Source organism: Mchenga conophoros, linkage group LG15 (assembly GCF_057382185.1).
Source record: "Mchenga conophoros isolate Kocher_MC1m ecotype Shallow Benthic linkage group LG15, M_conophoros_male_GT1.1, whole genome shotgun sequence".
Taxonomy (NCBI): domain Eukaryota; kingdom Metazoa; phylum Chordata; class Actinopteri; order Cichliformes; family Cichlidae; genus Mchenga; species Mchenga conophoros.
In genome coordinates, this window is record NC_140540.1 from 35,781,113 (window position 1) to 35,808,675 (window position 27,563).

At 42.4% G+C, this 27,563-nt stretch overlaps 3 protein-coding genes across 6 annotated transcripts in view; all 3 read left to right on the plus strand.

The window, feature by feature from the left end:
• Window positions 1-458: 458 nt before the first annotated feature.
• Window positions 459-13,689, plus strand: slc5a5 (solute carrier family 5 member 5). 3 transcript variants are annotated; one of them, XM_085246303.1, is made up of 16 exons: window positions 459-583; window positions 757-1,181; window positions 1,781-1,846; window positions 2,025-2,076; window positions 2,838-2,905; window positions 3,340-3,494; window positions 3,609-3,749; window positions 8,630-8,759; window positions 9,134-9,222; window positions 9,566-9,678; window positions 9,777-9,847; window positions 10,218-10,304; window positions 10,951-11,153; window positions 11,270-11,367; window positions 11,519-11,604; window positions 13,056-13,689. In XM_085246303.1, exons 2-16 carry the CDS (start codon window positions 816-818, stop codon window positions 13,158-13,160), a joined length of 1,830 nt encoding a protein of 609 aa, XP_085102429.1. In that variant the 5' UTR covers window positions 459-583; window positions 757-815; the 3' UTR covers window positions 13,161-13,689. The 3 variants fall into 3 exon arrangements, with proteins under 3 accessions (XP_085102429.1, XP_085102432.1, XP_085102430.1); XM_085246306.1 differs by having other exon boundaries at window positions 9,828-9,847; XM_085246304.1 differs by lacking the exon at window positions 9,777-9,847 and having other exon boundaries at window positions 9,566-9,704.
• Window positions 13,690-17,305: 3,616 nt separating this feature from the next.
• ift38 (intraflagellar transport 38) lies at window positions 17,306-24,265 on the plus strand. 2 transcript variants are annotated; one of them, XM_085247594.1, is made up of 13 exons: window positions 17,306-17,395; window positions 17,888-17,955; window positions 18,075-18,186; window positions 18,375-18,459; window positions 18,561-18,740; window positions 21,476-21,571; window positions 21,808-21,891; window positions 21,992-22,125; window positions 22,215-22,356; window positions 22,506-22,578; window positions 22,684-22,794; window positions 23,046-23,095; window positions 23,897-24,265. In XM_085247594.1, the coding sequence occupies exons 2-13, from the start codon at window positions 17,934-17,936 to the stop codon at window positions 24,071-24,073; spliced, it is 1,266 nt and encodes a 421-aa protein (XP_085103720.1). In that variant the 5' UTR covers window positions 17,306-17,395; window positions 17,888-17,933; the 3' UTR covers window positions 24,074-24,265. The 2 variants fall into 2 exon arrangements, with proteins under 2 accessions (XP_085103720.1, XP_085103721.1); XM_085247595.1 differs by lacking the exon at window positions 17,306-17,395 and adding an exon at window positions 17,413-17,488.
• A 1,839-nt stretch (window positions 24,266-26,104) lies between these two features.
• ccdc124 (coiled-coil domain containing 124) overlaps window positions 26,105-27,563 on the plus strand; it is an 8,878-nt gene continuing 7,419 nt past the window's right edge. Inside the window, exons 1-2 of the mRNA XM_085247851.1 lie at window positions 26,105-26,215; window positions 26,721-26,898. Of these exons, the coding sequence (XP_085103977.1) occupies window positions 26,740-26,898 (159 nt within the window). The 5' untranslated portion in view covers window positions 26,105-26,215; window positions 26,721-26,739. The remainder of the gene's footprint in view (window positions 26,216-26,720; window positions 26,899-27,563) is intronic.

Sequence of the window (27,563 nt, forward strand, 5' to 3'; positions counted from 1 at the left end):
GCGGGTTTAATTATTTTACAATGTAACACAAGCACTTTGTAAGTAACTGTAATTAAAATACCTAAAAATGAACAGTAATTAGTTATATATATATATATATATATATATATATATATATATATGTGTGTGTGTGTGTGTGTGTGTGTGTGTGGTGGGGGATGCTGTCGCATTGTAAACAGTGTAAGACTTAAGACTGGTTAAAATGATTTCACAACATGTTAAAAACAAGTCTAAGCACAGCAAACTGCATGTGGTTTCCTGTTTTATTTCACGTTCATGCAAGAGGGTGACACATGAAACACTTATCTGACTTTGATCATCCTATACTCTGCTACGACAGGGGCCAGGTCCTGCACAGCTTGCATTTCTGTTAGGGCTAATAGAGAATTCACACCTGTGGCCAATTTAGAATTACCAATTATGCCCGGCCCACTAACTGCAAGTGTTAGACTGTAGGAGGAAACCAGACTACCTGGAGAAATCCCAAGCAGACACACAGAAACACATGACAAACACAAAAGCTCTACAGTGAAAGGCAGCAGCCAGATTATGAATTTGAACGTAGGAAACTTCTTGCTGTGAGGTAACAGCGCTGCCACCATGCCGCCCAAATCAGTTTTCAAAAATGTTGCATTTAGTTGACTTTAAGAATTCTCACAGTGTTTATATTTAAAATACATTAATATGAATTTAAAATGACTTTTTCAAACTTCAGGAGTTGTTTGGTTACTAATTGGATGTAATTCCCGCTGACAGATTCACCAAACATCCTGACTGTGGAGAAATCTAGAGGGCTGAGATTATCAAACTCAATAATGGAAGGCCAGTCTGCTAGTGAGCCATCCGGACCAGGTTTTGTTTTGGCTGACTATGCAGTCTTTGCTGCCATGTTATTGGTTTCTGTGGCGATAGGACTTTTCCAGGCCCTGAAGAAAAGGCCAAGAGAAGCAACTGCTGACGACTTCTTCACTGGGGGCCGGAGCTTGCCAGCGATTCCTGTTGGCTTGTCTCTCTGTGCCAGCTTCATGTCAGCAGTCCAGGTTCTGGGTGTTCCTTCTGAAGGTTTTCGCTATGGCTTCAAATTCCTCTACATGTGCCTCGGACAAAGCATCAACTCCTTGCTGACAGCTTACCTGTTCCTGCCGGTTTTCTTTCGACTGGGCATCACCAGCACCAATCAGGTTCTAATGACCTAATAGTCATTGCCTCATTTATTTTATGAAGGAAATGAGTATATTTCAGTCTTCTGAATTGTTTTAATTCATTCATGATGCACATAATTATATTTAGATGATTCTATGTAACATAATTCTGCGAAACCCTTTCACACTAAGATAAATTGCTATGGAAATATCCCTTGCATGTCACATGTCTATATAACAAACTTTCATTGTGAATTGCAAATTTTGTATGTTTTTTTTTAAAAATTAAATCACATATTTCTTAGATTTCATATGACCTCATTGCAATGATTAACAAATAAAAATTAACAAATTCAAAAGTTTATAAATATGCATTACATTGTGCAATTATCAAAGTAACAGGAGCAATAATTTTATTTGCCACTGATGATTGAGTGGCTGCTAATTTTAGAACAATATAATAAAAATAGTTTGATTTGAGGATTTTTATTAACGAAACATGACAATGTATTTATCAACAGCGAAGTAATAGAATTTATCTGACCAAGTGTTGAAAGGTGCCTGTAGTCCTTCAAACATGGTGAATATAGGGGGTGAAGAAGGATGAGGTTATAACACCGACCATCTGCCTGTCACAGTATCTGAGGATGAGATTTGGCAGAGGGATGCAGCTGCTGGGGAGCATTCAGTTTCTCGTTGCCACGGTAAGACAGACAATGTAATGTTCTCTGTTGGATTGAAGAATTTGGAGCTCACAAAGACATTTTTTATTTTCAAATTCTTCTCATATTTATTCATCTTCAGGCAAACCTAGTGGCTTCAATCCTTTAACCCAGTGTTTATCACCTTTTTGCTGCTTTGCTTGAATTTCCTCTCTCACAGCTGCTTTACACAGGGATTGTCATCTACGCGCCAGCTTTAATTCTGAATCAAGGTAGGTGAGGTCTAAACATGGTCCTCTGTTTTCATAGGATATTTTCATTTATTTGACACTTATTTGTCATACTGGAGAACACGTGTGTATTTATAGCACCAGACGTTTTGCTCCTTATCAGTGTTGACTCAGCTAAACCGTTTATTTCTGAGAAGAGGATGTGTGGAATAAATTTAAGGGAAATATGTGTTACAAAAATGAATGTTTAAACAGTGATAAGAAATATCTGAACAGTGATAGGAAAGGGTGACATTAAACCTGACACTAAGACCTGCTGCACTGACTTTTTATGAAACTTTTTAATTAAGTATCTTTGCTCAAAACTCAAGAAGGCAAATTTAATTACTGTATGTATGATATTTAGTACCGTCTTTTAGTACTTTAGTTCTTTAGTACTGTCTTCTTTCTCTCTCCCCGGTCGTGGGAGATGGCCCCGCCCCTCCCTGAGCCTGGTTCTGCCGGAGGTTTCTTCCTGTTAAAAGGGAGTTTTTCCTTCCCACTGTTGCCAAAGTGCTTGCTCATATGATTGTTGGGTTTTTCTCTGTATGTATTATTGTAGGGTCTACCTTACAATATAAAGCGCCTTGAGGCAACTGTTGTTGTGATTTGGCGCTGTATAAATAAAATAACTTGAATTGAATTAGTACCAGAAATAATTTTTACTTTTTTACCATAAATTTGTGGATGGTTTTCACACATTATTAATGACTGGTTCTTGTAGTTTACAAATAAAGCTGTTGTTTCATTCACTGTTTTTGTAGCTACTGGACTCAACATATGGGCATCCCTATTTTCTACTGGGCTCATCTGCACCTTGTACACCACACTGGTAAGAAGACTGCTTTAATATTCTCATCAAACAAGTAAGCATGCAGCATCAGACCACCACCTGTTTCAGAGTTCAGTGTTCATTTAAAAATGCCTTGTTGGCTCATTTGTGCAGGATGTATTTCAAAATAAGATGCCTAAACAAAAATAAAATGTAAACTAAGTTGTCTAGATAAAACTAGCAGATTATTTTGGTTTTGGGGGATGTTTTTTCTCGTGGTAGATGTCTTTTAACCTCAGACTTCTCTGAGAATAAAAATGCTGTTACTGTATATCTAACACAGAGCAGTAAACTTAAATCAGAGATTAAAACACAAACATTCAGCTGACATCGTGTTTCAGGTTTTGTATTAAGTTTTAACTCCGTACACAAAGTTATTAAGGTGCAAACATTTGTCTCATGCTCTGTTTCTGTCTCCTCTCATCTCTGTATAGGGTGGAATAAAAGCTGTGATCTGGACTGATGTATTCCAGATCATTGTCATGTTGTTGGGCTTTGTGGCCATTTACATCCATGGCACAGTCCTGGTTGGTGGTCCGGCACAAGTACTGAGGATTGCAAACAATGGATCACGCATTAATTTTAATGAGTAAAAAACATTTTTAATTATGAATGTCTTTATAAATGTACATTAGTGTGCGACTACATCTTGATACAAAAAGACTGAACAAGTCACTGCAAATGCTACTTGGATCTTCCACAGTTTTAGCTTTGACCCACGGCATCGCTACACATTCTGGAGCCTCTCTGTTGGGGGTGCATTGGTTTGGCTGTCCATGTACGGAGTGAACCAAGCACAAGTCCAGCGATACATCTCCTGTCGATCAGAGAGAGCGGCCCAGTGGTGAGTGAACACCTACATGCTGAAACAGACAGACTATGACACAAGCATAGTATCCATGAAATCTGATTATGTTTCAGTTATAATAGCTGAAACGTAACCAACCACTGAAAAGCCATGCGACAAGACAAGGAAGAGGTCAGAGTTTCAAATAATAAGGTCAGCATGTGTTTAACTAACCCCATGAGCCAAGAGCTCAGGCTTCAGACTGGCTCTGCATGATGTCAGTCAGAGGGGATGTCCCCAACATGGTTGTCTCACACACACAGATTAACAAAATGGACCTGTAGCCTAAAAGTTGCCAGTCTGAGGCCAGTTTACTGTTGGTGCTATGGGCTGACCATAGATGCTATTGTATCCATGTATACATTGTCTCAAAATATGTTGCATCAAACATTGTTGTGGCTCTACAGTTTGCATCATTACTCTGCTGTCGTTCATCTTTTTAAATGTGCTATTCTCTGACTGCTTTTGTGCCATTTCCCTGTTTCTGATTTTTCAAAACTCTCCAACTTTGGACTGAATAGCCTCGTCTTGTCATGGTCCTGGGTCGGTGACCCAGCGCTTTTAGTTTGTTATCATTTTCTAGATGATGATTGTTTAAGTTCTGTGTTATTTTCGATCTGCCTCTGAGTCTGCGTCTGTATCTGTCTGTCTATGGTGTCTCCCCATCTGTTTGTGAATCTGTCTGTTTAGTTCAATGTCTTGTCTGGTTCCATGTATCTGAGTTTCCTGTTTTATTGTGAAGGTCCGTGTCATATGTGAGTGTGATCAGTTTACGTTTCCCCTGTCCCGTCAGCCCAGATTCCTCCCAGCTGTGTTGCCCTCCTGTCTCTCATCCCCGATTACTGGTGTGTGTATTTAAGCCCTGTGTGTTCTCCTGCCTGTTGCCGGTTCGTCTGTGTTCCTCCGTGTCAGTCTGTGTAACTCTGTGTCAGTCTGTTACCCTGTGTTCCACGGTGTCCTGTTCCTCGTCTGCGTCTCTCTGCTATTCATCATCCGTTGTCATATGCTCCCAGGTCTGTTATTTTAGTTCTCCCAGTTTAGGTGTCTTTAGTTGTTTGTTATGCCCCACTGTTTGTTTGCCACTACACCTCTGTAAATAAAACCACCGGTATCTCATCCACTGCCTGCATCTTGGGTCCTCCTTCTATATCCACACGGCTCGCCTCGGCAGCCGTGACAGTACGAACCGGCCACTATGGACCCAGCAGCATTCAACCCGCCCAAGGAGCTCCGGGAGGACATTGTTTACTCCGTGGACAAATTAATCAACGCGTGGCTGGAGCACGAGGGGAGAGAATTTCGCCAAGCCGTGGCTAATCGGCTACAGTGCTTGGTTTCTGGTCTCCCCTGGCTGCTCAGCTCACTTCACCCGCTCGCACAGAATTTCATTCTGAATGGACTCCGTCTTCACCCCCCGGCTGCTACCACCCACCCTGCAGCTCATGCTTCACTGCCCAGTCCGACAGAGGATGTTCTGCCCGGCCCGTCAACCCAGCCTTCGAGGGGGAAACGGCGCTCACGCTGCCGACGCTCCTCGCCACAGTCGGACCTGGGGATTTCCGAGCAGCCAGCTGTGGTGAGTGGACAGGACAGTATTGTTGGTCTGAACTGTGGGACCGTTTACTCAGGGGTGATGTTCTGTACGGCACTGGACAAAAACTGTTTATCGCCAGAAGCTCAGTTAGCCGCCCGGCCAGAAGCTCAGTTAGCCGCCCGGCCAGAAGCCCAGTCGCCACCTCCGCCACATTCAGCCTCACAATCCATAGCTCAATTACAGTCACAGCCAGACTTATTACAAACCCTGTTACAATCCATGGCCCAGTCAGTAGCCCGGTTAGCAGAAGAATCATTAGCTTTATCCTCAGTTCAGCAGTCACCAGCCCTGCATCCTGTGTCAGTTGCTCCACTACCTGTTCAGCCATCACCTTCACCTACTCCTCCTGTACAGCAAGCAATGTCAGTCCAACCCATAACGGACAGTTCAACAACTCCGTACTCTAAGCAGAGAGACAAACCCAAGAACAATGTCAACATTCCTCAAAGGCTGGCCAGTTCTGAGACTGAGATGCACTCCAGGGCCTCCCCAGAGGCTGGGTTTCAGCCCCCATTAGACTCTGGACCCCTGGAGTTTAAGAAGCCAGCTGAGGACTGCACAGAGCTGTCGCTGCCTGAGCAGGGTCAATGCTCTGCGCAGCTGCAGGCCGCTATGTGTTTGCCAGAGGCCCGTGTGCCTGCTGGTCCTGTTCTGTCCCTGCCAGAGGCCCGTGTGCCTGCTGGTCCTGTTCTGTCCCTGCCAGAGGCCCGTGTGCCTGCTGGTCCTGTTCTGTCCCTGCCAGAGGCCCGTGTGCCTGCTGGTTCTGTTGCGTTCCTGCCAGAGGTCTCCGCACCTGCTGGTTCTGTTCTGTGTGTGCCAGGGGCTCCAGTGCCCACTGTTTTTGCTGGGGGGCCCGAGGAGCCCGTCCAGCCTTCTGCCTCGTTAGCTGGGGGGCCCGAGGAGCCCGTCCAGCCTTCTGCCTCGTCAGCTGGGGGGCCCGAGGAGCCCGTCCAGCCTCCTTCCTCGTCAGCTGGGGGGCCCGAGGAGCCCGTCCAGCCACCAGCTGCTCCACCAGCAGCCTCATCCACGCTTGCAGCAGCAGTTTCATCCATGCCGCCACCTGCTGCAGCGCCTCCGTCTGCATCCTCCACGCCGTTGCCTGGCCCGGCCTCTGCTGCATCCTCCACGCCGTCGCCTGGTCCGGATTCAGCATCCTCAGCGTCGCCTGGTCCAGCGCATGCTTCGGCTTCATCCGCTTCACCTGGTCCAGCCACTGCTTCATCCTCGCCTGGTCCAGCCTCCGTGTCTTCATCCTCGCCTGGTCCAGCCTCCGCATCACCTGCAGTGGCCTCCTCTTCAGCTTCCTCATCAGCTGCTTTGCCTGGTCCAGCTTCAGCATCCTCATCAGCTGCTTTGCCTGGTCCAGCTTCAGCATCCTCATCAGCTGCTTTGCCTGGTCCGGCCTCCGCTTCTGCTTCAGCCTCGTCTGGTCCGGCCTCTGTGTCTTCCTCCTCGTCTGGTCCGGCCTCTGTGTCTTCCTCCTCGTCTGGTCCGGCCTCTGTGTCTTCCTCCTCGTCTGGTCCGGCTTCAGCCTCCGCTTCACCTGGGGCTGCAGGGGCCACGCAGCCTTCAGGTCCCCTACTACCACCTCCACATCGTCGGTCATCTGCCTGGCCGCCTGTTGGGCATCTCCGCCACCGTGGACGCCCTCCTGAACGCCGCCACTGCCTTCCACGTGGCCGGCCCCCGGACATGTTTCCACGCCGCTGTTGCCGTCCGCACGGTCGGCCCCCGGACATGTTTCCACGCCGCTGTTGCCGTCCGCACGGTCGGCCCCCGGACTTGTTTCCACGCCGCTGTTGCCGTCCGCACGGTCGGCCCCCAGAACTGTTTCCACGCCGCTGTTGCCGTCCGCACGGTCGGCCCCCAGAACTGTTTCCACGCCACTGCCTACTGCGTGGCCGGCATCCGGACCTGCCCCGTTGCCATTCGCATGGTCGGCTTCCTGACCTTGACCATCTGGGCCTTTTTGGACTCTGTCCCTCCGTCCTGGGCCCCCTCCGCCCGCCCTGGTCGGGTTGTTTTCTGTTTTGTTTTGGTCCGTTTTTTCGTTTCTGCTGGGCTGTCTGGTGCCAGCCCTTGAGGGGGGGGGGTACTGTCATGGTCCTGGGTCGGTGACCCAGCGCTTTTAGTTTGTTATCATTTTCTAGATGATGATTGTTTAAGTTCTGTGTTATTTTCGATCTGCCTCTGAGTCTGCGTCTGTATCTGTCTGTCTATGGTGTCTCCCCATCTGTTTGTGAATCTGTCTGTTTAGTTCAATGTCTTGTCTGGTTCCATGTATCTGAGTTTCCTGTTTTATTGTGAAGGTCCGTGTCATATGTGAGTGTGATCAGTTTACGTTTCCCCTGTCCCGTCAGCCCAGATTCCTCCCAGCTGTGTTGCCCTCCTGTCTCTCATCCCCGATTACTGGTGTGTGTATTTAAGCCCTGTGTGTTCTCCTGCCTGTTGCCGGTTCGTCTGTGTTCCTCCGTGTCAGTCTGTGTAACTCTGTGTCAGTCTGTTACCCTGTGTTCCACGGTGTCCTGTTCCTCGTCTGCGTCTCTCTGCTATTCATCATCCGTTGTCATATGCTCCCAGGTCTGTTATTTTAGTTCTCCCAGTTTAGGTGTCTTTAGTTGTTTGTTATGCCCCACTGTTTGTTTGCCACTACACCTCTGTAAATAAAACCACCGGTATCTCATCCACTGCCTGCATCTTGGGTCCTCCTTCTATATCCACACGGCTCGCCTCGGCAGCCGTGACACGTCTTCTAAAATCCTCATGAAAGCTCTGACATCTTTGTTTATCTAATGGTTTAAAATAGCTTTAATAAGAAGACTTTTGTCATTTAATTATGGATGCAAGGTAGATTGTTTCACAGTGACTCCCTCAGGACAGTATCATTATTTTCCAGGTGTCTGCTATTGTGGTCCTCATTCATGTTTTCTCAAAGTGAGAGGACTGTCCAGGTCTGATAGTTCAGGCACTAGTTCTTCTTAATAGGCACTTGATATTATAAAGCATTGTTGTCCTACAGACATTACATATCCATCGATTTGGGTTTTTTAATTATGATATTTGCATGTACATATACTGATTACACTTAAGAAGGAATGTGTTATTATGACAATGAACATCTCCATATATTAACCAGCAATTCTTTGTAATGTAAATTTACTTCCAAGCATAGATGGATATCTAATTCAAGTTTTAGATTAAAATTTATAATAACAGTTTTTCACTTTTCCCACACCAGTAAGTAGGAAGTGGAAACAGTCATCATGTTTGGTTTCATTTTCAGGGCACTGTTTGTGAACCAAGTGGGTCTGTGCCTCATTGTGAGCAGTGCAGCAACCTGTGGCATCGTCATGTTTGCTTTTTACAACACGTGTGATCCACTGAAGTCTGGGAGGATTTCTAAACCTGACCTGGTAATCAGATTACTTTCATTTTGTACTGAGCAACGAAATATTTAATGAGTCAGTTTTAAGATGTTTCTTGAGATGCAGACATTTGTTCTTAGCTAAACTCATTTTATTGTTAAATTAGGCTAATGGCTAAATGGAATATTTTACTTAGTTGCATATTGAGGTATACAGTAAATATCCATATTGTACAAGGAAAAAAACAAACAAACAAACAAATACGGACATTTCTATTATCTCAGCAGGGCCTTTATGTGGCCAAGACTGAATACCACTAATAACTAGTGTGTTTTGGTATGCTCGTATGTTACATGCCAGTATGTACCTGTTTATTGTTGGGGTTTTTTTTGTTTTTTTTACTCTTTATGCATCTGATGAAGCTTATGCCGTACTTTGTGCTGGACATATTCCAAAATTACCCGGGCTTCCCAGGTCTTTTCCTCGCCTGTGCATACAGCGGGACTTTGAGGTATCCAAATCTACGTTTCTTTAAACCTTACCTGAAGCAGGTATGTCCCTCACATTACAAGGAGCCAGCATAAATAACTTCGCTTGAGACATTTCGTAACTTGTGTGATGGTTTAAGGCTATTTGAGGTTTAAAGACAGAAAACTCTTCAGTCTTCAAGTGAATGTGAGGAAATATCAGACTAAACTACATATCCTCTGTTAACATCTAACATTCATCATATGCATGTTACATCTTTTACATACTGTATACATATATATTACACATTTTTATGCACAAGAAAGAACCATCAAATAATGAGCTGCCGCTATGAGATTAATGTTAATCAAGCCTCTTTTTAACAGTACGGCTTCCACAAGCATCAATGCCATGGCTGCGGTGACGATTGAGGATATCCTGCACCCCTATCTGCTTCACATGACACAGAAGAAACTGATGCTGGTTTCCAGAGGACTGTGTAGGCTGACTATACCACTTACTGCTGTAATGTTTTAGTCCCAGATTCTTAGAATAAGTCATATTCGGTAATAATGCATTTTGAACCTTTTCTCTAAGCACTCCTGTATGGTGGTGGTTGTATCTTGGTGGCTGCACTCTCCTCCCTAGTGAACTGGGGAGTTCTTCAGGTAACAATATCATAATCAATCATTTTACCAAAGATTTTTGCGATTTTTAACAAAAATGATAAAACAATAGTTGTTGTTATACAACTATTGTTGTTGTCATACATGAAACCCAGATAATGTTGGAAGACTGTGTAAAAGTTGCAGTTTCAGATATGCCACACACAGCAGGAGGTATTTTGAAACTTCAGAAATGTTAGATGCACTTTTCTCACATGGGCACCGTAATTCAGGCATGCAGTGCATATGTAAGAGATATAAGACAGTTACATTTTTGACCTGAATAACTAATTACAGATAAGATTTATACTATACTCTGTAACAAAGTTTTTTGGGTTGATTTTCGAACGTACCATTTATCTTCCCTCTTTAGGGATCATTTACTGTCATGGGTGTGGTCAGCGGCCCATTACTTGGAGTGTTTATTTTGGGAATATTTTTCCCAGCAGCAAACAGACTGGTGAGTGACTGGTAAAGAAATGATCTACAAATACTTCCAAGAAGCACATGTACTTAGATTAAATTCACAGGTAAAAGCCAAACGACTTAAACAATGGCCTGAATTGTATTCTCTTTAATCTAAAAATATCAGGAGAATGTCTCAAACTAAATTGCATAATACTCGATGGAAATTTTGAAACGTATTTCTTGAAAATATAACAATTATTAACTTGAATGTTTGCCATGTATTAATGTAGACATCTATCTTATCTATTAAGGAAGACTTGGGTGTTAGTCACAGATCCATGATGAATCTGTGTTACTGTTAACACCACTCCTTTGTTCGGACACGTCACATAAAACATTTTAAAGCAGTAACTTTGTGAGCTCTAGTTTAATAGTGAAACAGTTAAAAAGCAGTTCACACTCATCGCTCTTGACACAGCACCTTGATATTGTTCTGTTAGCCAGACAACTTTCCCTGGAAATTTATCAGTGCACATATTTACTTTCTGAATTCCTTACATTTAAGGAGGTCCCACTTACGTGGAGTGTGTGTTACCTCACATGGGCCATTACTGTTTTTCACAGCGACACTGTGCTACAGGTAAACATTTTAGAAACCAGCTGGCCATGGATGCTCATTTGCTTTATCTGTGTTTCAGGGGGCATTCACGGGGATATTAGCTGGCTTCCTTGTCTCTATGTGGCTAGCTGTAGGTTCAACTCTGTATCCACCCAGTGAGGAGACCATGGGTGTCCTGCCCAGCTTAGCAGGTTCCTGTGAATCCATAAACACCACCCAGAGTAGCATAGCTATCGAAGACCAGCACTCTGTCTCCACCCGGCTTCACCCCAATAACCAGGGGTCAGTGAGTTCAGTGAGGCTTAAACGTACATGCTAGTTTATAATAATAATAATAATGATAATAATAATAATAATAGTAATAATAATAGTTGTTATCCTGTTTTTCCCAAAACTAGGGGCCTGTTAAACTTCTACTCCATGTCCTACCTCTACTTCGGTGCCATGGCAACTAGTTCAGTTGTACTTGTCGGTGTAATTGTGAGCTACGCAACAGGTAAAAAGCTGTTATTGTGTTTGTAAAACTGCTGATTCACAGTGCTTTTATTTGATTTCAAGATAATAAAAGTGCACACGCTTCAGATATGCCAAAGCAATCAAACAGTGCATTTAAAACATATTACGCCATTCTTTTTCTCTCAACACAGGCCCAACAAAGAGGGAGAACATTAAAGAAGGTTTGTTATGGTGGGACCTGAAAAAGAAGAAAGTGGAGGGTTCCCCTAAAAACAGAGTAAGTCCTGTATGACTGTCCTGCACAGTCAATGACTGTACTTTCCATAGTCCTTGTGCACAACCAGGACTATGGACTGTGCACAGCAGCCCTAAATACTGTTAGAACACGTGAAGGGGGCTCAAAGGATATTTTTTCCCACTCAGATGTCAGTTATGTTTACATGTATTACATTTGTCTTATTTCCATGGGAAAATGTACAAAAGAAAATGAATTTATTAATTAATCTGTTTTAAAAGGTAATTATTGCTTTATAACTCAACACGTGACTTCAAAGTGGAATATGGAATATGGTAGTGTAAACACAGAAATTATGATCAGTCTGTTAAAGATTTCTTGTCCAAGAAGTTTTCACTTTCCCTTATTTTAAGTGTGTACTCATCAGCCATTTTGTTAGCTACACCTTGGAAGTACTAGGTCAGTTTTTTGTTTTTTTTTTGTTTTTTATCACAGTAGCCTTAATTCTTTATGACACAGATTCAATAAAGTGTTGGAAACATTCCTCAGAAATTTTGGTCCATATTGATGTGACAGCATCACACAGCTGCTGCAGATTATTCGCTGCAAATCTTCCCTTCCACCACATCCCAAAGGTGCTTTATTCTATGTTTATAACAGTAGAGGCCATTGGAGTACAGTGAACTCACTGTCACATTCAAGAAATCAGTGTGATCAGCAACGATACTCTGGCTGGCTGTGGGGATTAGACGTTGCTCTGTTGGTAATAAGTGGCCCAAAACATGACAAGAATATTCTTGTCCTTACACCATTACACGCCAAGTCTGAACTGTCAGTACAAAGCAGGATGAATCCATTCTTTCATGTTGTTTACACCAAATTCTGATCCTAAAATCTGAACGTTGCAGAATGTTGTTCTTAATCTTCTATTGCCTAAGCTTGGTGGGCAAATTTACAGGCTGTTTCCTGTTCTATGCTGACAGGAATAGAGGTATTCATTGTGGTCTTCTCCTGCTGTGTTGTGCTTTGAAAGATGCTCTTCTGCAAATCTTAGTTGTAGCAACTGATATTTGCGTTGCTGTCACTTTCCTATCAGCTGAAAGGAGCCAGCCATTCTCCTTTGACCTCTGACATCATCAAAGCATTTTCCCCCAGGGAACTGGGGGAACTCTTTCTCAGACCATTGTCTGTAAACTTTGGAGCTTGTTGTGTGGGGAAAATCCCAGCAAATCAGTAGTTTCTGAAATACACCACCTGACACTACAACATTTTTCTTTCCTATTCTTGTTTTGAATTTTAGCAGGTCGTCTTAACTGTGCTTACATTCCTAAATGCATTGAGCTGCTGCTACCTGATTGATTATACATTAGTTAAAAGCAGTTGAATAGGTGTAACAAAGTTAGTGCATAAAGAAGGTATTATTGTAGATTTGTGTCAGTCTCTTGCTTTATTTTTAAACTTTTTCTCTAACTGTGGTTCTGTTTTGTTTTCAGGAGGGAGACAAAGTGTCAGAAGAACTACAGTGTGTGTCTTTGATGACAATGAACAAGCAGGATGCAGGGGAAGGGGAAGGAGACCAAAGAGACAGCAGAAAATAAAGTCACTGCACAGTCTATAGCTGTTAGACTACTGATCCCACTGGAACACATCACGGTGCTATCTTCTCTCTATCGGCACTAATAAATTTAGGTGTTGTTTTCATTTTCAAAGTGTTTCTCTCTATATATTTTGGTTCTAAGTCTGCCTCATATTTTAAGTTACACCTGTGCCAAGAAACTATAAGTGCAGACTATCAGTGATGAAAGGCTCTTTCATGGGAACTCTCATTCTGGTATGTTCCATATTCCTAACAATGCACACCTGCACTTCAACCAGCATTAACTGACATGTGGGCAGGTACACGGGATATGCTTAAACTGTAATTCAACCCTTGCTTCCTCATTCAGCAATCATTTAACATCTGCTCGAATGAGCCTAAAACTTCCTCCTAAAGAATGAGGGGATTTTTCCCTTTAATAATGTACCAGTTATGACTTTCTACTTAACTGTGGACTGCAGGTGTACCTCTAAATAAACAAAGATCAATGGCTCAGTGGCTAAGATCAATTTTACACAATTATACAAAAAGACATCTGAGAAATAAAAAGAAAACCTTCGAAGCAAAAGTAACCCCATGTGTGTAAACAAGAAAAATAAAGGGGTAAAACAAGCTATTGTTCAGTTCAGTCCCCTCAGAGGTTGGAGTTCAGCTTTATTTCATTATGCTGCACTTGTTTTCTGCTGCCATGCAACATTACAAACACACCCCATTAGCACAACACAGAACACCCTCTTTGTACTGTCAGTTTCACACTTCACCCTAAATACACAGCAGATAAAACAAAATTCTACACCACAACACCTGTGACTGCATTCACACCTAAAGTCTCCTGACAGAAAGTGAACTGTTATTGCTGGGTATTTATTGGGTCGTGGTATTGACACGAACAGTGATATTTATTGTGAAGATGTGTCCCTCTGGAATCTTGCGTGCAATAAATATACAACTAAATGAATAAACTTTAGTCTCAAAAATGAGACGAATGTAAGAAACAGGCTGAAGAGGATTGTTTTGTGTATGATGACCCCTGCTGATCATTTACAGTCACTAAAAAAATGCAGAAAAGCAAAACCACCCACACACACGCATGACTGCATCCATCATGGCTGCCAACTACACACAAATAAATGAGAACAAAAGTGCTTATAACACAGTAATTTCATTTATTGCATTTTAAATCAACCTTTCATCCACGGTGGCCTTACAAAAGTAAACATATTTCGTCACACTCCGATAAGCTGGCAGGAATGACTGTGGAGTTCAGTCTTTAAAGCGGTGAGGTTGTGCTTCCGTGCACGTTTGTCCTGAATCCCTCAAACGCCTCCATGTTGTCGCATGAGCTACTGGGTTTCTTCACCACTCATCGGCGGCCCTGTTAGAGTCCTCGTCGGCTACAGCACAGTCCAGGCGCTGCACACCGGGAAGCGCCAGGTCCCGTTCGTTAAGCTTTTCCAGAAACGACGAAAGGAGTCGTTTATTCAAATGGTCCGTCAGCGTCCTTTCCTCTTCGACCCGCTCCTTGGCCACGTTTCTATCCGGCTCCGCTTCCTCGGTTTCGGTATCCGCGCCAGGCTGCTGCGGAGGGCCGGACCGGTGGTTCAAGGACAAGACGTTCGACTGCTCGCCTTCCCCGGGCTCCTGCTCTGTCCAGCTCCCGCCGTCCGCCCCCGATTCGGTCTCCATCCGTGATATTAAAGTGGTCTGCAGGGCGGCATTCTCCAGCTCTTTCAGGCGCTTACTGTGGAGGCCGCAGGCTGGAAGTTCATTGCCAGACGAGTTGTTCTTGTTATGATGGGCCTCGCCGGTCTGCTCCATCATGCTCTGCGTCTCTTTCTTCTTCTGGGGGTTTAGCGGCCAGCTAGCGTCTTTGAATCTCACTACTGCCCTCTTCTGGAAGAGGCTTGCTCTAATCTCAGATTGGTTCCCTCCACTGCACTGTCCTGAATGCCCTTGCTGATACACGTTTTCTATCTTTTTTGGTGTTTCACTAAAGACTAAAGTGATGTTTGATTAGATTTTCAGCATGTTAAACTTTAGTCAGAAGAAGAAAAATATTACACATCCACAGATAATGATAACGCACCCTGCAGAAAAAACGAACAATCTGTCTGTCGGTATGCACATCAGTGAGGACCTCTCTTGGACCACCAACACAGCATCACTGGCCAAGAAAGCACTCCCACTCCCCTCCCTGCAAGACATTTACACCACTCGCCTCACCCGCAAAGCCATCACAATTGTCAACGATGCAACCCACCCCACGCACTGTCTGTTCAGCCTCCTGCCCTCTGGAAAGAGATACAGAAGTCTCCGCTCCCACACTACCAGGCTCACCAACAGCTTCATCCACCAGGCTGTGAGACTGCTGAACTCTCTTCCCTCCCGGCTCCCAGCCAGCAGAATCACCAGATTGGCAGAAGTATAGGAAGACAGATTGGATTCTACCCCTCCCACCCCCACCCACGCACACTCTCCAACAAGGAAACACTCTCTGAACCATCCATCCATCCATTCGCTTCCGCTTATCCTTTTCAGGGTCGCGGGGGGCACTGGAGCCTATCCCAGCTGTCATAGGGCGAGAGGCAGGGTACACCCTGGACAGGTCGCCAGTCTGTCGCAGGGCTAACACATAGGGACAGACAACCATTCGCACTCACATTCACACCTAGTGGCAATTTGGATTATCCAATTAACCTATCCCCACAAGTTGCATGTCTTTGGACGGTGGGAGGAAGCCGGAGTACCCGGAGAGAACCCACGCAAACACGGGGAGAACATGCAAACTCCACACAGAAAGACCCCGGCCTGATGGTGGAATTGAACTCAGGACCTTCTTGCTGTGTGGCTGTGCGGCAACAGTGCTAACCACCACATTTCAATAAGACTTTTTATTCAAATGATAATTCTGAAGCATTTTATTTGACTTTTTCCATCTTGTGCTGCTTTACGTTCAACTAAAGATGCAAATACTGTGCTTTCCACTTTATATTTGAAAGTTTAGTTTAGGTTTCTACAGATATAATGTAAAAATCCAATGACTACAGTTATGTAGCCTAAACTATGGGGGGTGCTTCCCAGTCCAATCTGTCGTTTTTACTAACCACAATGTTCTTTTCTTTGCCAAATGATTAACACTTCTCTCCAGTGCCTGTTTCCATATACCTTTTATTCAAAAACTTTTAATTGGGTATTAATAGTTGCTTTTAACCAAAGTATTTCTTTGATATATTTTTAATACACCCACCTTTTTATGTTTTTGGCAAATGATTTGGTATTAACATGCAAATTATCTGCTTTGTTTTATGTTTTGGGACAGTGTGTAAAATGTAGAATTCAATGATTTTGGAAATCTCATAAGCCCACATTTTATTCACAATAGAACATAGAAAGTTTCCATTTATTTCTTTATTTTTTACAGTTGTGCCACAATGGCACACAACTACACTGTATAGAGTGGAATTGTGGATTTGACATCAACCTGAAATGCACACCTCAGATGTCCCTACAGTTCTTGGACATAATATCAAGGCTTAGGGTTGAATGACAACAGCATATAATAAATATGGCCCCTTGAAAGTAACACATCCTGTCTTGTTTTCTCCCATCTACTCGAATGTTTCTAACCCATGAACAGAAAAATCCTGAAACGTTTCAATGATGATTTTGGTTTCTTTGAATTATTGTAGAACACTCTTAAAATCCTGCTCACTGGTAACAATCCTATTGCCCACAGAGCAGAGTATAAATATAAAACTTCTTCACATTTTAAACCAATAATCTATGTGAATATTTTTTCTGATACCCTGTGATTGTTTCTTGTTTATACATTCCTCTTTTAGTTTGGTTTTTTTCATTTTCTTCCCAGTCACTGTGTTGGTTAGTTCCTGTCCAACCTTTGCAAACAGCGAGGGAAACATAAATTTTATAAGTGTAAAAAAAAAAAGATAATAAAAGTATAGAAAACATATTCATAAAAGGTGTAAATTAAAAACCTTTTTAAAAACTTATTGTAGTGTAAAACAAGTGTACACTACTCCTACTTATATATATGTACAGCACAGTCTTGGTGATGCACACCGTGAAGTCCCCACCCCCTCGCCCACGGTTTGCGTAAGCTATTTTATCGCAGATAGTATTTTTGAGTGTATTGAGCTTCCGTAGAAGATTTTGGTTTCCATAGAGACCGTCTCTCATAGCGGCCACCGATCACTTAGCTTGGAACAACTAGAACAGGTAATGATGCCCGAAACACAACGTGTTACGTTTAATAACAGCTAACTTCATCGTTGAAAATATATATACTGTCTTTTCACTGATTAACCTAAGGTTAGCCAAAAACTACAAAAAGCGATAGCTTTCTACTCACTTAAATCCTGCTACGAGCTAGCTATGCTTTGTAGTCATAAACATGCTGCTTAAACCAAGATTAGGGTTCACATATAACATACGGTGTCCTGTGCGGGAATACAAATCAGCGGGGAAATCGTCGGTGATTCTATCACAGTTGGTTTTACAGTTTTTTTAAATAGTGACTGAAGTCTGTATTTTAGCATCTGCTGATATGCACAAAGTTTTATGTCGTGAATGATAATCACGTCAGCTCTAATTTAATAAACCCCAAACACTAAATTCTCACTGAAAACCTGCCAGTCTCGGAGAGAAACCTACGTGCACAGTCGGTAGCTCGTCTGCTGTTAACACATGCTCTTTCTTTTTTCCTGCTAGAGGACAAAGTGGTCTAAGCTTTGGCGCACAGTGCAATCGGCTGAAAATGTCTTTCCGAGATTTAAGAAGTAAGTGTTGTTTACTGTCTGCTCTTCGCTGTTTGTAGTGACCACTTTTTTGGTTTGTTTATTTGTTTTAAGAAGATAACTGAGTGAGAAGTTAATTGGAGTTTTATGTTATGTGTCAGATTTCACAGAAATGATGAGGGCCTTGGGATATCCTCGCTTGATCTCTATGGAGAACTTCAGGACTCCAAATTTCTCTCTTGTGGCAGAAATCCTGAAATGGCTTGTGAAGAGGTATGCTTGAGCCTAAAAAAAGTCAAATTGTTTATCTAAATAATACTGCCACTGTTCTGTCCTCCACATTTTTCTGTCTGCATTTGGACACGGCCATGTTAAAGCATCATGGTTCTAGTGGAGGATACTGTGATATATTTTTGCTTTTCTTTGCCTTTTGCACCCTTTCATTCTTTTCATCCTTATAGATATGAACCTCAGAGTGATGTTCCTACTGATGTGGACACAGAAGCTGACAGGATATTCTTCATCAAGGCTGTGGCCCAGTTCATGGTGACGTATTCTTGGAAGTTTTTTATAGACTGTAGAGTTTATTCTTGGCAAATGAACGTCTGTTATTACTGCATCTTAAACAGTGTCTCCTTGTGTTCCAGGCAACAAAGGCTCACATCAAGCTGAACACTAAGCGTCTCTACCAGGCTGACGGCTATGCAGTGAAAGAGATGCTGAAGATCACCTCAGTCCTGTACAGTGCTATGAAAACCAAGCAGATGGCTCTGGGAGACAAAGTTGAGCAGGACAACAGCAAGTTCAAGTTTGACCTTGGCTCTCGGGTGAGGTGCAAACTACGCTGTGTGTAATGTTATGCCAGTTTTACTAAATCCTCAGTCACATACTTTATTTACATTATGAGACTCTCATTCCTGTGGAATTTAAAAAAGAAAATGGGCACTGGGTGACATTTAATTTGGGGAAGTGTTTGAAACCAAGATAAATTAAAGCAAACACCATATATGCAGTGTTTCAGAATGAAACAGCAATTCTTATTTCCTCACCAGAGCCACTTCTGCTAACTGCAGCTGTAAAATGTCTCAGCGATGAGCAAAGTCTACTAAATGTTCTGAGGATGCTGTGTATTCAGATCCCAACAACAAGTATAAAATTGTCAGTGTTAGCACGTTGTCTAATTAATGTGGCTAACACTAATAAATGGCTTTAATCTTATGAACAGCACAGGGCTGTAGGTTGTGTTTTTACATTACCTTTTGTGCTTCAGTGCAGGATAAATTGAGCTTTTTGCATTTACTTGCGTTTATGTTTCTGTTATTATACAATGGAACAACTGTGAATTGGTGACACAGACATGGCTGGTTAAGACTCTATTCACCAGCAGTCACTTCCAAACATTTTCCAAGCTGTTCATCTGCAAAGTATTGTGATAGAATCACCATGCACACAAATGTAAGACAATAGATACTTAGGTTTTGACGTAAACTGAATAATTAATGTTAGAAGCAACAGATTGTCTTAATTTTCCTTAAGATTGAGTCTTAGTACTAAATTGTATCCAGCTCTGACATACAGTGCTGTGCAAAAATCTTTTTTGTACAATTCTAACAAGCTTAATTTTGTGTGACCACCTTTTATTCTTCAACACAGCCTGAACTCCGTTAGCCAAGTTTTCTTCTCATTTCTGAGTAATTCTCAGGAATAGTTCTCCAGGCTTCTTGAAGGACATTCAGTGTTTTTCTTTGAATGTTCACTGTCTTTTGTTTGGTTTTCTGTCCAGACGAGCCCACACTGCTTCAATAATGTTGAGGTCCGGGCTCTGGGAGGGCCAATCCATGGCTAATAAGTGTAATTTGTAGTCCTGTAAATGTGCCTGTCTTTTTCCACATTTCTGTTTTGACAGACAGTGATTTTTGTCTACTGTAGATGTGCTCCTATGCAGTCCAAGATCGAATGACCTATGTATCTGTCGAATGCTGACTGGCTGACAAGTTGGCCAGAAAAGGGAAGGAAGCAACAGGAGGGTTCAAAGGGAATGTGAGAACCGCAAAAAAAACTCTTCAAATATTAAAAAAATATATATAGTATGAGAAGTACAGACAGCGGCTGTAGTGGACACGTTTCATTGTTTTCAACACTCGGTTTCACTTCAGATTTTTTTATGTTACAACTTCACTCTTCTCCACTGCTGGCTGATGGACCAACAACAGAACAAACAAGAATTGCCTACAGACTAGTTGCACCACATACTTTGTAGGCTGTCTACATCAACAACAAAGCTCTCTGCAGGAGACGGGCCATCCAGGGACATAAATTCAAGAATAGTTCTCCAAGCTCCTCAAAGGACATTCAAAGCTCTGCTTTGGATGCTGGCTGTCTTTTGTTTAGGTTTTCTGGCAAGATGATTCCACACTGCTTCAATAATGTTGAGATACGGGATCTGGGAAGGTCAGTTCATGTCTGATAGTGCTCCTCTGTTTTTCTTCTACACTGGCAGTGTGTTTGAAATCATTGCCATGCTAAAAAGGAAGTCGCTGACAATCAAATGCTTTCCAGATGGTATTGCATGGCAGATCAAAAACTGATGGTTCTTTTCTGTTCCCATTTTACTATAAATATTGACAAGATCCACATCACCACTGGCTGAAATGCAGCCTCCAACCATGACAGAGCCTCTACAGTGTTTTACACATGGCTGTAGACACTGCTGTACCTCTCTCATAACCCCTGAACATATTGGCAGTGATTCGCTTCATAAGACGTGTTGTCACTAATTTTTAGTGCAGGTCTTGTGTAATTTGTTATGCTTCAGCCTTTTCTTACTGAAGCTTTGGTAAACGATAGCTGCATTACTGAAAGGTCTCAGGTCTTGTATCATGTCTTTGCTGGATTTTCTTTTGTTTTATTCCTTAAGGACATAACTTTCAGACACTGTGCACCTTTTTTGGCCTAAATTATTTTTTTAGGCCTGTTGGCCTGGTTTCCTTAGATATGGCACATTTTCAACTAATAGTTCTTTTGTTGTTGCAAAAATCATTTTTTATGCCTGTCAAACAGTGTTTTTGTCTTTGACATTTTTTGTATTAAATTTTGCGACAGACTCTTAGTTATAAAGGTCTCAAGACCACTTTTGAAAATCCTAACAAGGGCTGGCTTCTTGGTAATAAAGCATATTTTTAAATGAAGGGTGGCTTTTGCACAGCTCTGTATACGGATGTATATCCAACACTTTAACCTGTGCTTTTCGTCCCACATCCTATGCACCGTCCCGCAAAAATAACAAGAGTACAAGTATAAATAGAAACAAGGATGTTTCTGCAGTGTGTGCTCTACAAGACTATAAATCAAGCTGTACAATAACCAGGTGGTATCTTTAATCTACACAAACCATATTATTTACTTTTTAATCTTTGCTTTATATCATTTAAAACATTGTTTTTACATGGAGATAGCTTTTTCTACGTGTTTGTTATTTTTTATTTTTAAAAATCAATATTATAGTAAATCCTTGGTAGAGGAAAAAACTTTCTGATTAGCTCTCACGTTGTCTTTATTCTAGATTTCAGATCTTAAAGCAGCTCGGCAGCTGGCGTCCGAGGTCACGTCCAAAGGAGCATCCTTATATGACTTACTGGGGAAGGAGGTGGACTTAAGGGTAAGGGGAAAACATGGATATGATTTTAAGAAACGGTGACTAACTTAACTAACATTTTAATGTTCAGCTGTTCAAATCTGAGTGCTGGTGAGCTCAGTAACATTTTTTAAATTTTTTTACAGTAAATATAATTTCAGATGAATGTAGTTGTACAATTATAGGGCTGTCTCTTTGAAAGACATCATTCAGTAGCACAGGGGTTTACTTTGCTGTCTTTATTTTCACTTTGCTCACAGGAAATGAGAAGTGCAGCCATTGCCAGACCTCTGGAGATCATTGAGACTGAAAAGGCCCTGAGAGCTGCCATCAAGGAGGTTTTGGTCTGTAATTTTGGTAGCAGATTTCAAAATTCACAGGGGACATGCTTATACCTCCCAAGTACCGTAATACTGACTTTGTTGCTATGTCTTTGTGTTAAAGAAAAGTGTGGATAAGACCAAAGACATGCTGAATAACGTTGTTTCCGATGAGGCCACTCTGGATGGCAAGATAGAAAAGAAGAAGCAGGAGTTGGAGAGGAATCGGAAGAGGCTCCAGACCCTGCAGAGTGTCAGGTGGGTATGAAGTTTTCTCTCCTCAACTAAAAACAAGTCTTTAAACAAAACTTAGACAAACAGGTTATTGTTCTTCCTTAACCTCTTAGACCAGCGTTCATGGATGAATACGAGAAGATCGAGGAAGATCTGCAGAAACACTATGAGACCTACGTGGAGAAGTTCAGAAACCTCTCCTTTCTGGAGTCTCAGCTTAATGAGTACCACAGACTGGAACAGGAGAGGTTTGAGGTGCGTGAATATACAATATGCAAAGCATTTTTTCTCAAATGTTCTACAAATGAATGTCCCATAAAATTGTATGACTAACATTCATACAATTTGTCCCAGTCATGCACATGCAAACTTTATGTCTGTGTTATTTTCTTTCTCCGCTGCAGGAAGCTGAAAACACTCTGAGGTTAATGCAGAGCAAACTGAGAGAAGAGGAAAGGGAGCTGATGAAGAGTTCCTGTAAGATAAACAAACACAGAGTTAAAGACAAAAACCTGTCGCACAATCCCATCCAAACCTTTCTATAACTTTTCACACTACTTTCACACGATATGTCGTCTACAGTGAAAGACGAGGACTCGGACATAGACGTTCCCGAGGATGAAGGTTCAGACAGTGACATGGAGGAATTGCGTCCCGCTAAGCCACATCTCACACGAAATGGCCTCATGACAGGTATGCAGACTGGGGATAGCCACATCCATGTTATGATCAATTCTCACCTGCATAAAGTGAAGCCATTATTTAAGTAGATGGTCTGGTTGTTTACTGTGTCTAAGTGCTTTCTATCAAACATCACACACATTCATGCTGCAGTGTTTAATGTAGACACTGATTGGTTCTCAAAAAACCAAAGAACATCAAGCCATGCAATAACAACACCTTTCACGTTCCTTGAACATTGCCTCCTTGTGTCCCTCCTTTAGGCAGAGGAGCACGTTTCATCGGGAACATGCAGGGTGGTGACAGTGATGAGGTTAGTAATCTTTTAACTTCCTTGGTTTCTTTTTCTCCTCTTTTGCTGAGCTATACTTGAGTTCTTTTGTGTTGATTTTGGCTTGCAGGTGTCCCAGATGGTGCTCACTGCTCATGACTTGCACTTTAACCTTTATCTGTCATTTCTAGCTGATTCTCCTGTTCAATCTCTGATCAGTTTCTTCCCCGTTTTCGGTTTCCAACTTGTTATCTAAGGCCCTTTTAGCTGTTTCCAGAACATCATTCCCCCATAAGAAAAAACACCGGAAAGGAAAGGTTTGTGCCGGACCAAGATCTAGTTCACTCCCCTTTTCCTCTTCGTGCATCTAAAAGAAAAATCCATTCTCAAATCCTCATACAGTAGGGAATATCCCACATGACATAGCCTGATGATTATGTTCAAGCTACTCCAGACAGAAAAGCAGAAGTGGGTCCAAAGCCTTTGTAAAGCCCTTTTTTAAACATTTATTTCTGTTATTTCCATTACCAGTCTTGTGATTTCATTGTACACTGATGTAGCTACAGGCATAGAACTGTTTCTCATCCAGAGAAGATTTTAACCATTTCATTTTTTTAACTATGATGGTGTTTCTGAGTTGGATTACAGGGTGGATTTTTCATGTACTGCAGGAGCTCCCTTTAAACGAGTCATGGACGTGGTTATGCCCCCCCACACCCAAATCCCTTTTCTGATGAACATAGCGATTTCTGTTGTGGTTTCACGTTTTGTGTTGGAAATATTTTCAGTCGTGCATTGGACTGGACTCTAATTGTTGTGGTCATTATTCACTGCTGTTCCCAGACTGAAGATAGTGAGATTGATGTGGACGAGGATGATGAGGAAGATGACGAAGGTGAGGAGGAGGAGAGCAAGGATTTGGAGGACGAGAGCTTGGAGGACCCCATATCCAGGGGTCCTCGACCCTCAAGAGGGGGTATGAGGCCCCCCCTGCTTGAGGAAAGTGACAATGACTTCTGAATAAAGAACACTCACACATGATGAGCTCCAGCTAGTTTTTATTCCAGCTCTAGTTAGACCGTCCAAGAAATATGCATTATTGTTTCACAGCGTGCTGTTTTTGAAACTTAATTGTCAATATAGTTCATGTTCTTTGATATTTGAGTAAAATATTTGTCATAATAAAATATTAAATATTTTATTTTAACATGTCCTCTGTGTGTTGTGACATTTTATTATTCTCTGAGAGAGTCAACCATATTTTGAAATTTTATACTTTATATGGCACAACATTTGAGTAGTTTTCACACCTCTGTAGCCATTAAATAAATGACTGACTAGTGGTGAAGAATCTTTTAGGTTTTTTTTAGTTTATGTGCTCAAAATATGACAAAAAATAGACATATAGGGATAAATGAAAGGTGGAGAAAAAAAGAAACTGTTGCAATTCTGAAGATTTGCAGCAGTCAGTGCTTGATATAAGTATGTAAGGTCCATTGATTACCTACAGTGATGCAAAGTGTGGTGAGGTGGATTAAAAAACAAACCTCATTTACCCTGGACATTAAAGACAAAGCTAAGATGGCCACAGTCAAATGATAAAACTGGGTTTACCTGTATTAGCCAACTGGCTGATCTACACCATGGCTGCAGTGATCATGGAGATGCTTGGCTACAAGATGAACAGCCACAAAGAGTAGTATCCTCCATAGAGAAGGAGACTAGAGGCCAAGATCAAGGTAGCACAGAGGGAAGTTAACCAACTATCAGAGCTGAAGAAAGGGGTGTCTAAGACGTGGCTGCACAAATAAACCAGCTGCTAGTAGATGACACACACCCGGAATGGCTAACTGAAGGCCAGACAGTTCTGATCCCCGAGCATCCCTAGAAGAGGCCGGTTTCATCCAACTACTGGAAAAAACCTGCCTCAGTATGACATGGAAGCTCCTGTCAGGCATCATAACAGCTGAGAAGAACAGGCTTGTGGATCAATACATGAGCAGGGCACAGAAAGGAACTGGCAGTAATACCAGAGGGGCAAAACAGACAGATACAGAACAGCCGCTTGAGACTGCAAGACCAGACTGACCCACCTGTGCACTGTCTGGATTAACTACAAGAAGGCCTATCACTCAGTGCCCCACACATGGATCATGGAATTCCTAGAAGCGTACAATATCAACAGGACTCTAAGAGCATTCCTCAGGAACTCATTGGGAATGCGGCAAAAGACACTAGAGGCCAACTTCAAGCCTCTAGCAAAAGCAGCCATCAAGTCATAACTATGGATACCAACTATGGAATGGAGCAATTGGAGATGGATTGCTATGCTGAGTGACAGCAACATCAGGAAGGAGCACAACACAAGAAGCTTGAAAACTACCAAGGGCTGAGCTTGAGAAGATGTGGAAAGTGAAGGCATCAGTGATCCCAGTGGTAATCGGAGCACTTGGTGCAGCGACCAACAAGCTATGTGACTGGCCCCAGCAGATCCCAGGTACAACATCAGAGATCTCTTTCCAGAGGAGTGCAGTCCTAGGAACAGCTAAGATACTGTGTAGGATCCTCAAGCTCCCAGAGGACCCAAGCTTGAAGGATTGAGACCGCCAGAGGGGGATTGTTTTGTTTTGGTTTTTTGCTGTTTTTTTTGGATACATATAAATTCAGTATTTCCAGGTGTTATCGTAAATTTCGTGTTAGCTTCTCAAAATGTAAACATACTAGATTTAAAAAAAAATAATAACAAGAATTTTTAAGTTACAAACTGTAGTTATTTATTTATTGTGGTGGAAACGAGCTTCCATATATTCCCGCCACCGGAAAAAACAAATGAATGTATAAAATAAAAGAATTTTTAACAATCTAGTAATTGGGTTATTTCTCAAAATTAGTATCTTGAAATTTCAATTTATATAATTAAAAAAAACTTGCTTCCATACTCATGACCATACTGAAATGTGTGTTTAATCATTTTGAAGTTTAACAAAGAATTAACAAAAACACATGTTTACTATTTTCTACAGTCCTAGCTGTTTACAGTATAATTGTGCTGCGTAACGTCATCAGTGAGCGCGCTGGTTTTCGGAGAGGAGGTGGCGGATGCCGCTTCGAAATAACAGTAAACTGTCGTCTACCTACGACCTGGTTCTTCTTTCATTACTGGTATGAAACCACGTTTATAATTAACTTAACGTATGTCATTGGGAATGTCATATCAGCTAAAATTTGGCTAAGTAACAGAGGAAACGGGAATGTAGTTGATAGCCAAACAAGTCTGGCGCATCCTCAAGCCAACTGCAGCTAGCTGATGCTAACTAGCTGTACTGACAGGCAAACTGCAACCATTTCAATGATTGTGGAGATTAAAGTATGCATTGCCGTTTTCAGGCCAAAGTATAGCGAATTAAGTTAACTATTTACACGAACTGTGTGTTATGTAACCTACGATCCAGCTGAAGATAAATGTTAAGGTCCTGAAAGAGCTCCTGCGCATTGCCTGTCATGTAAACGTTCTATAAATGAACAATATATCCGTTGATAAATGCCTCGAGAATGTGTTTTTTTATTGTGTTGCATTCAAAATAAAAAGTCTGGCTCAATATTGTGCGTCAGTATTGAAACGTTTCTTAGTCTTATCTTGGCCCTCTTGTCTTGGCTTGTCCCTCAGTTGAAAAACAGCTGTTGGGATGCCAAAGAAATTCCAGGGTGAGAACTCCAAGGCGGCCACGGCCAGAGCCCGAAAAGCTGAGGCTAAGGCGGTGGCAGACGCCCGCAAGAAGCAGCAAGAAGAAGATGCTCTCTGGCAGGAAACTGACAAGCATGTACTCAAAAAAGAGCAAAGGAAGGTAAGCTCTTTCTTTAGCCAGGTGTGAAGTACAATTTCATCTTCAATGTACTTGAAGATATATATACTTGAATATATGTATGTATGTATATAAAAACACCCAGCACGCCCCTGCGGGCGGTTTATCCTTCAAGCTCGGGTCCTCTACCAGAGGCCTGGGAGCTTGAGGGTCCTGCGCAGTATCTTAGCTGTTCCCAGGACTGCGCTCTTCTGGACAGAGATCTCCGATGTTTTTCCCGGGATCTGCTGGAGCCACTCGCCTAGCTTGGGAGTCACCGCACCTAGTGCTCCGATTACCACGGGGACCACCGTTACCTTCACCCTCCACATCCTCTCGAGCTCTTCTCTGAGCCCTTGGTATTTCTCCAGCTTCTCGTGTTCCTTCTTCCTGATATTGCTGTCATTCGGAACCGCTACATCGATCACTACGGCCGTCTTCTTCTGTTTGTCTACCACCACTATGTCCGGTTGGTTAGCCACCACCATTTTGTCCGTCTGTATCTGGAAGTCCCACAGGATCTTAGCTCGGTCATTCTCCACCACCCTTGGGGGCATCTCCCATTTTGACCTCGGGACTTCTAGGTTATACTCGGCACAGATGTTCCTGTACACTATGCCGGCCACTTGGTTATGGCGTTCCATGTATGCCTTGCCTGCTAGCATCTT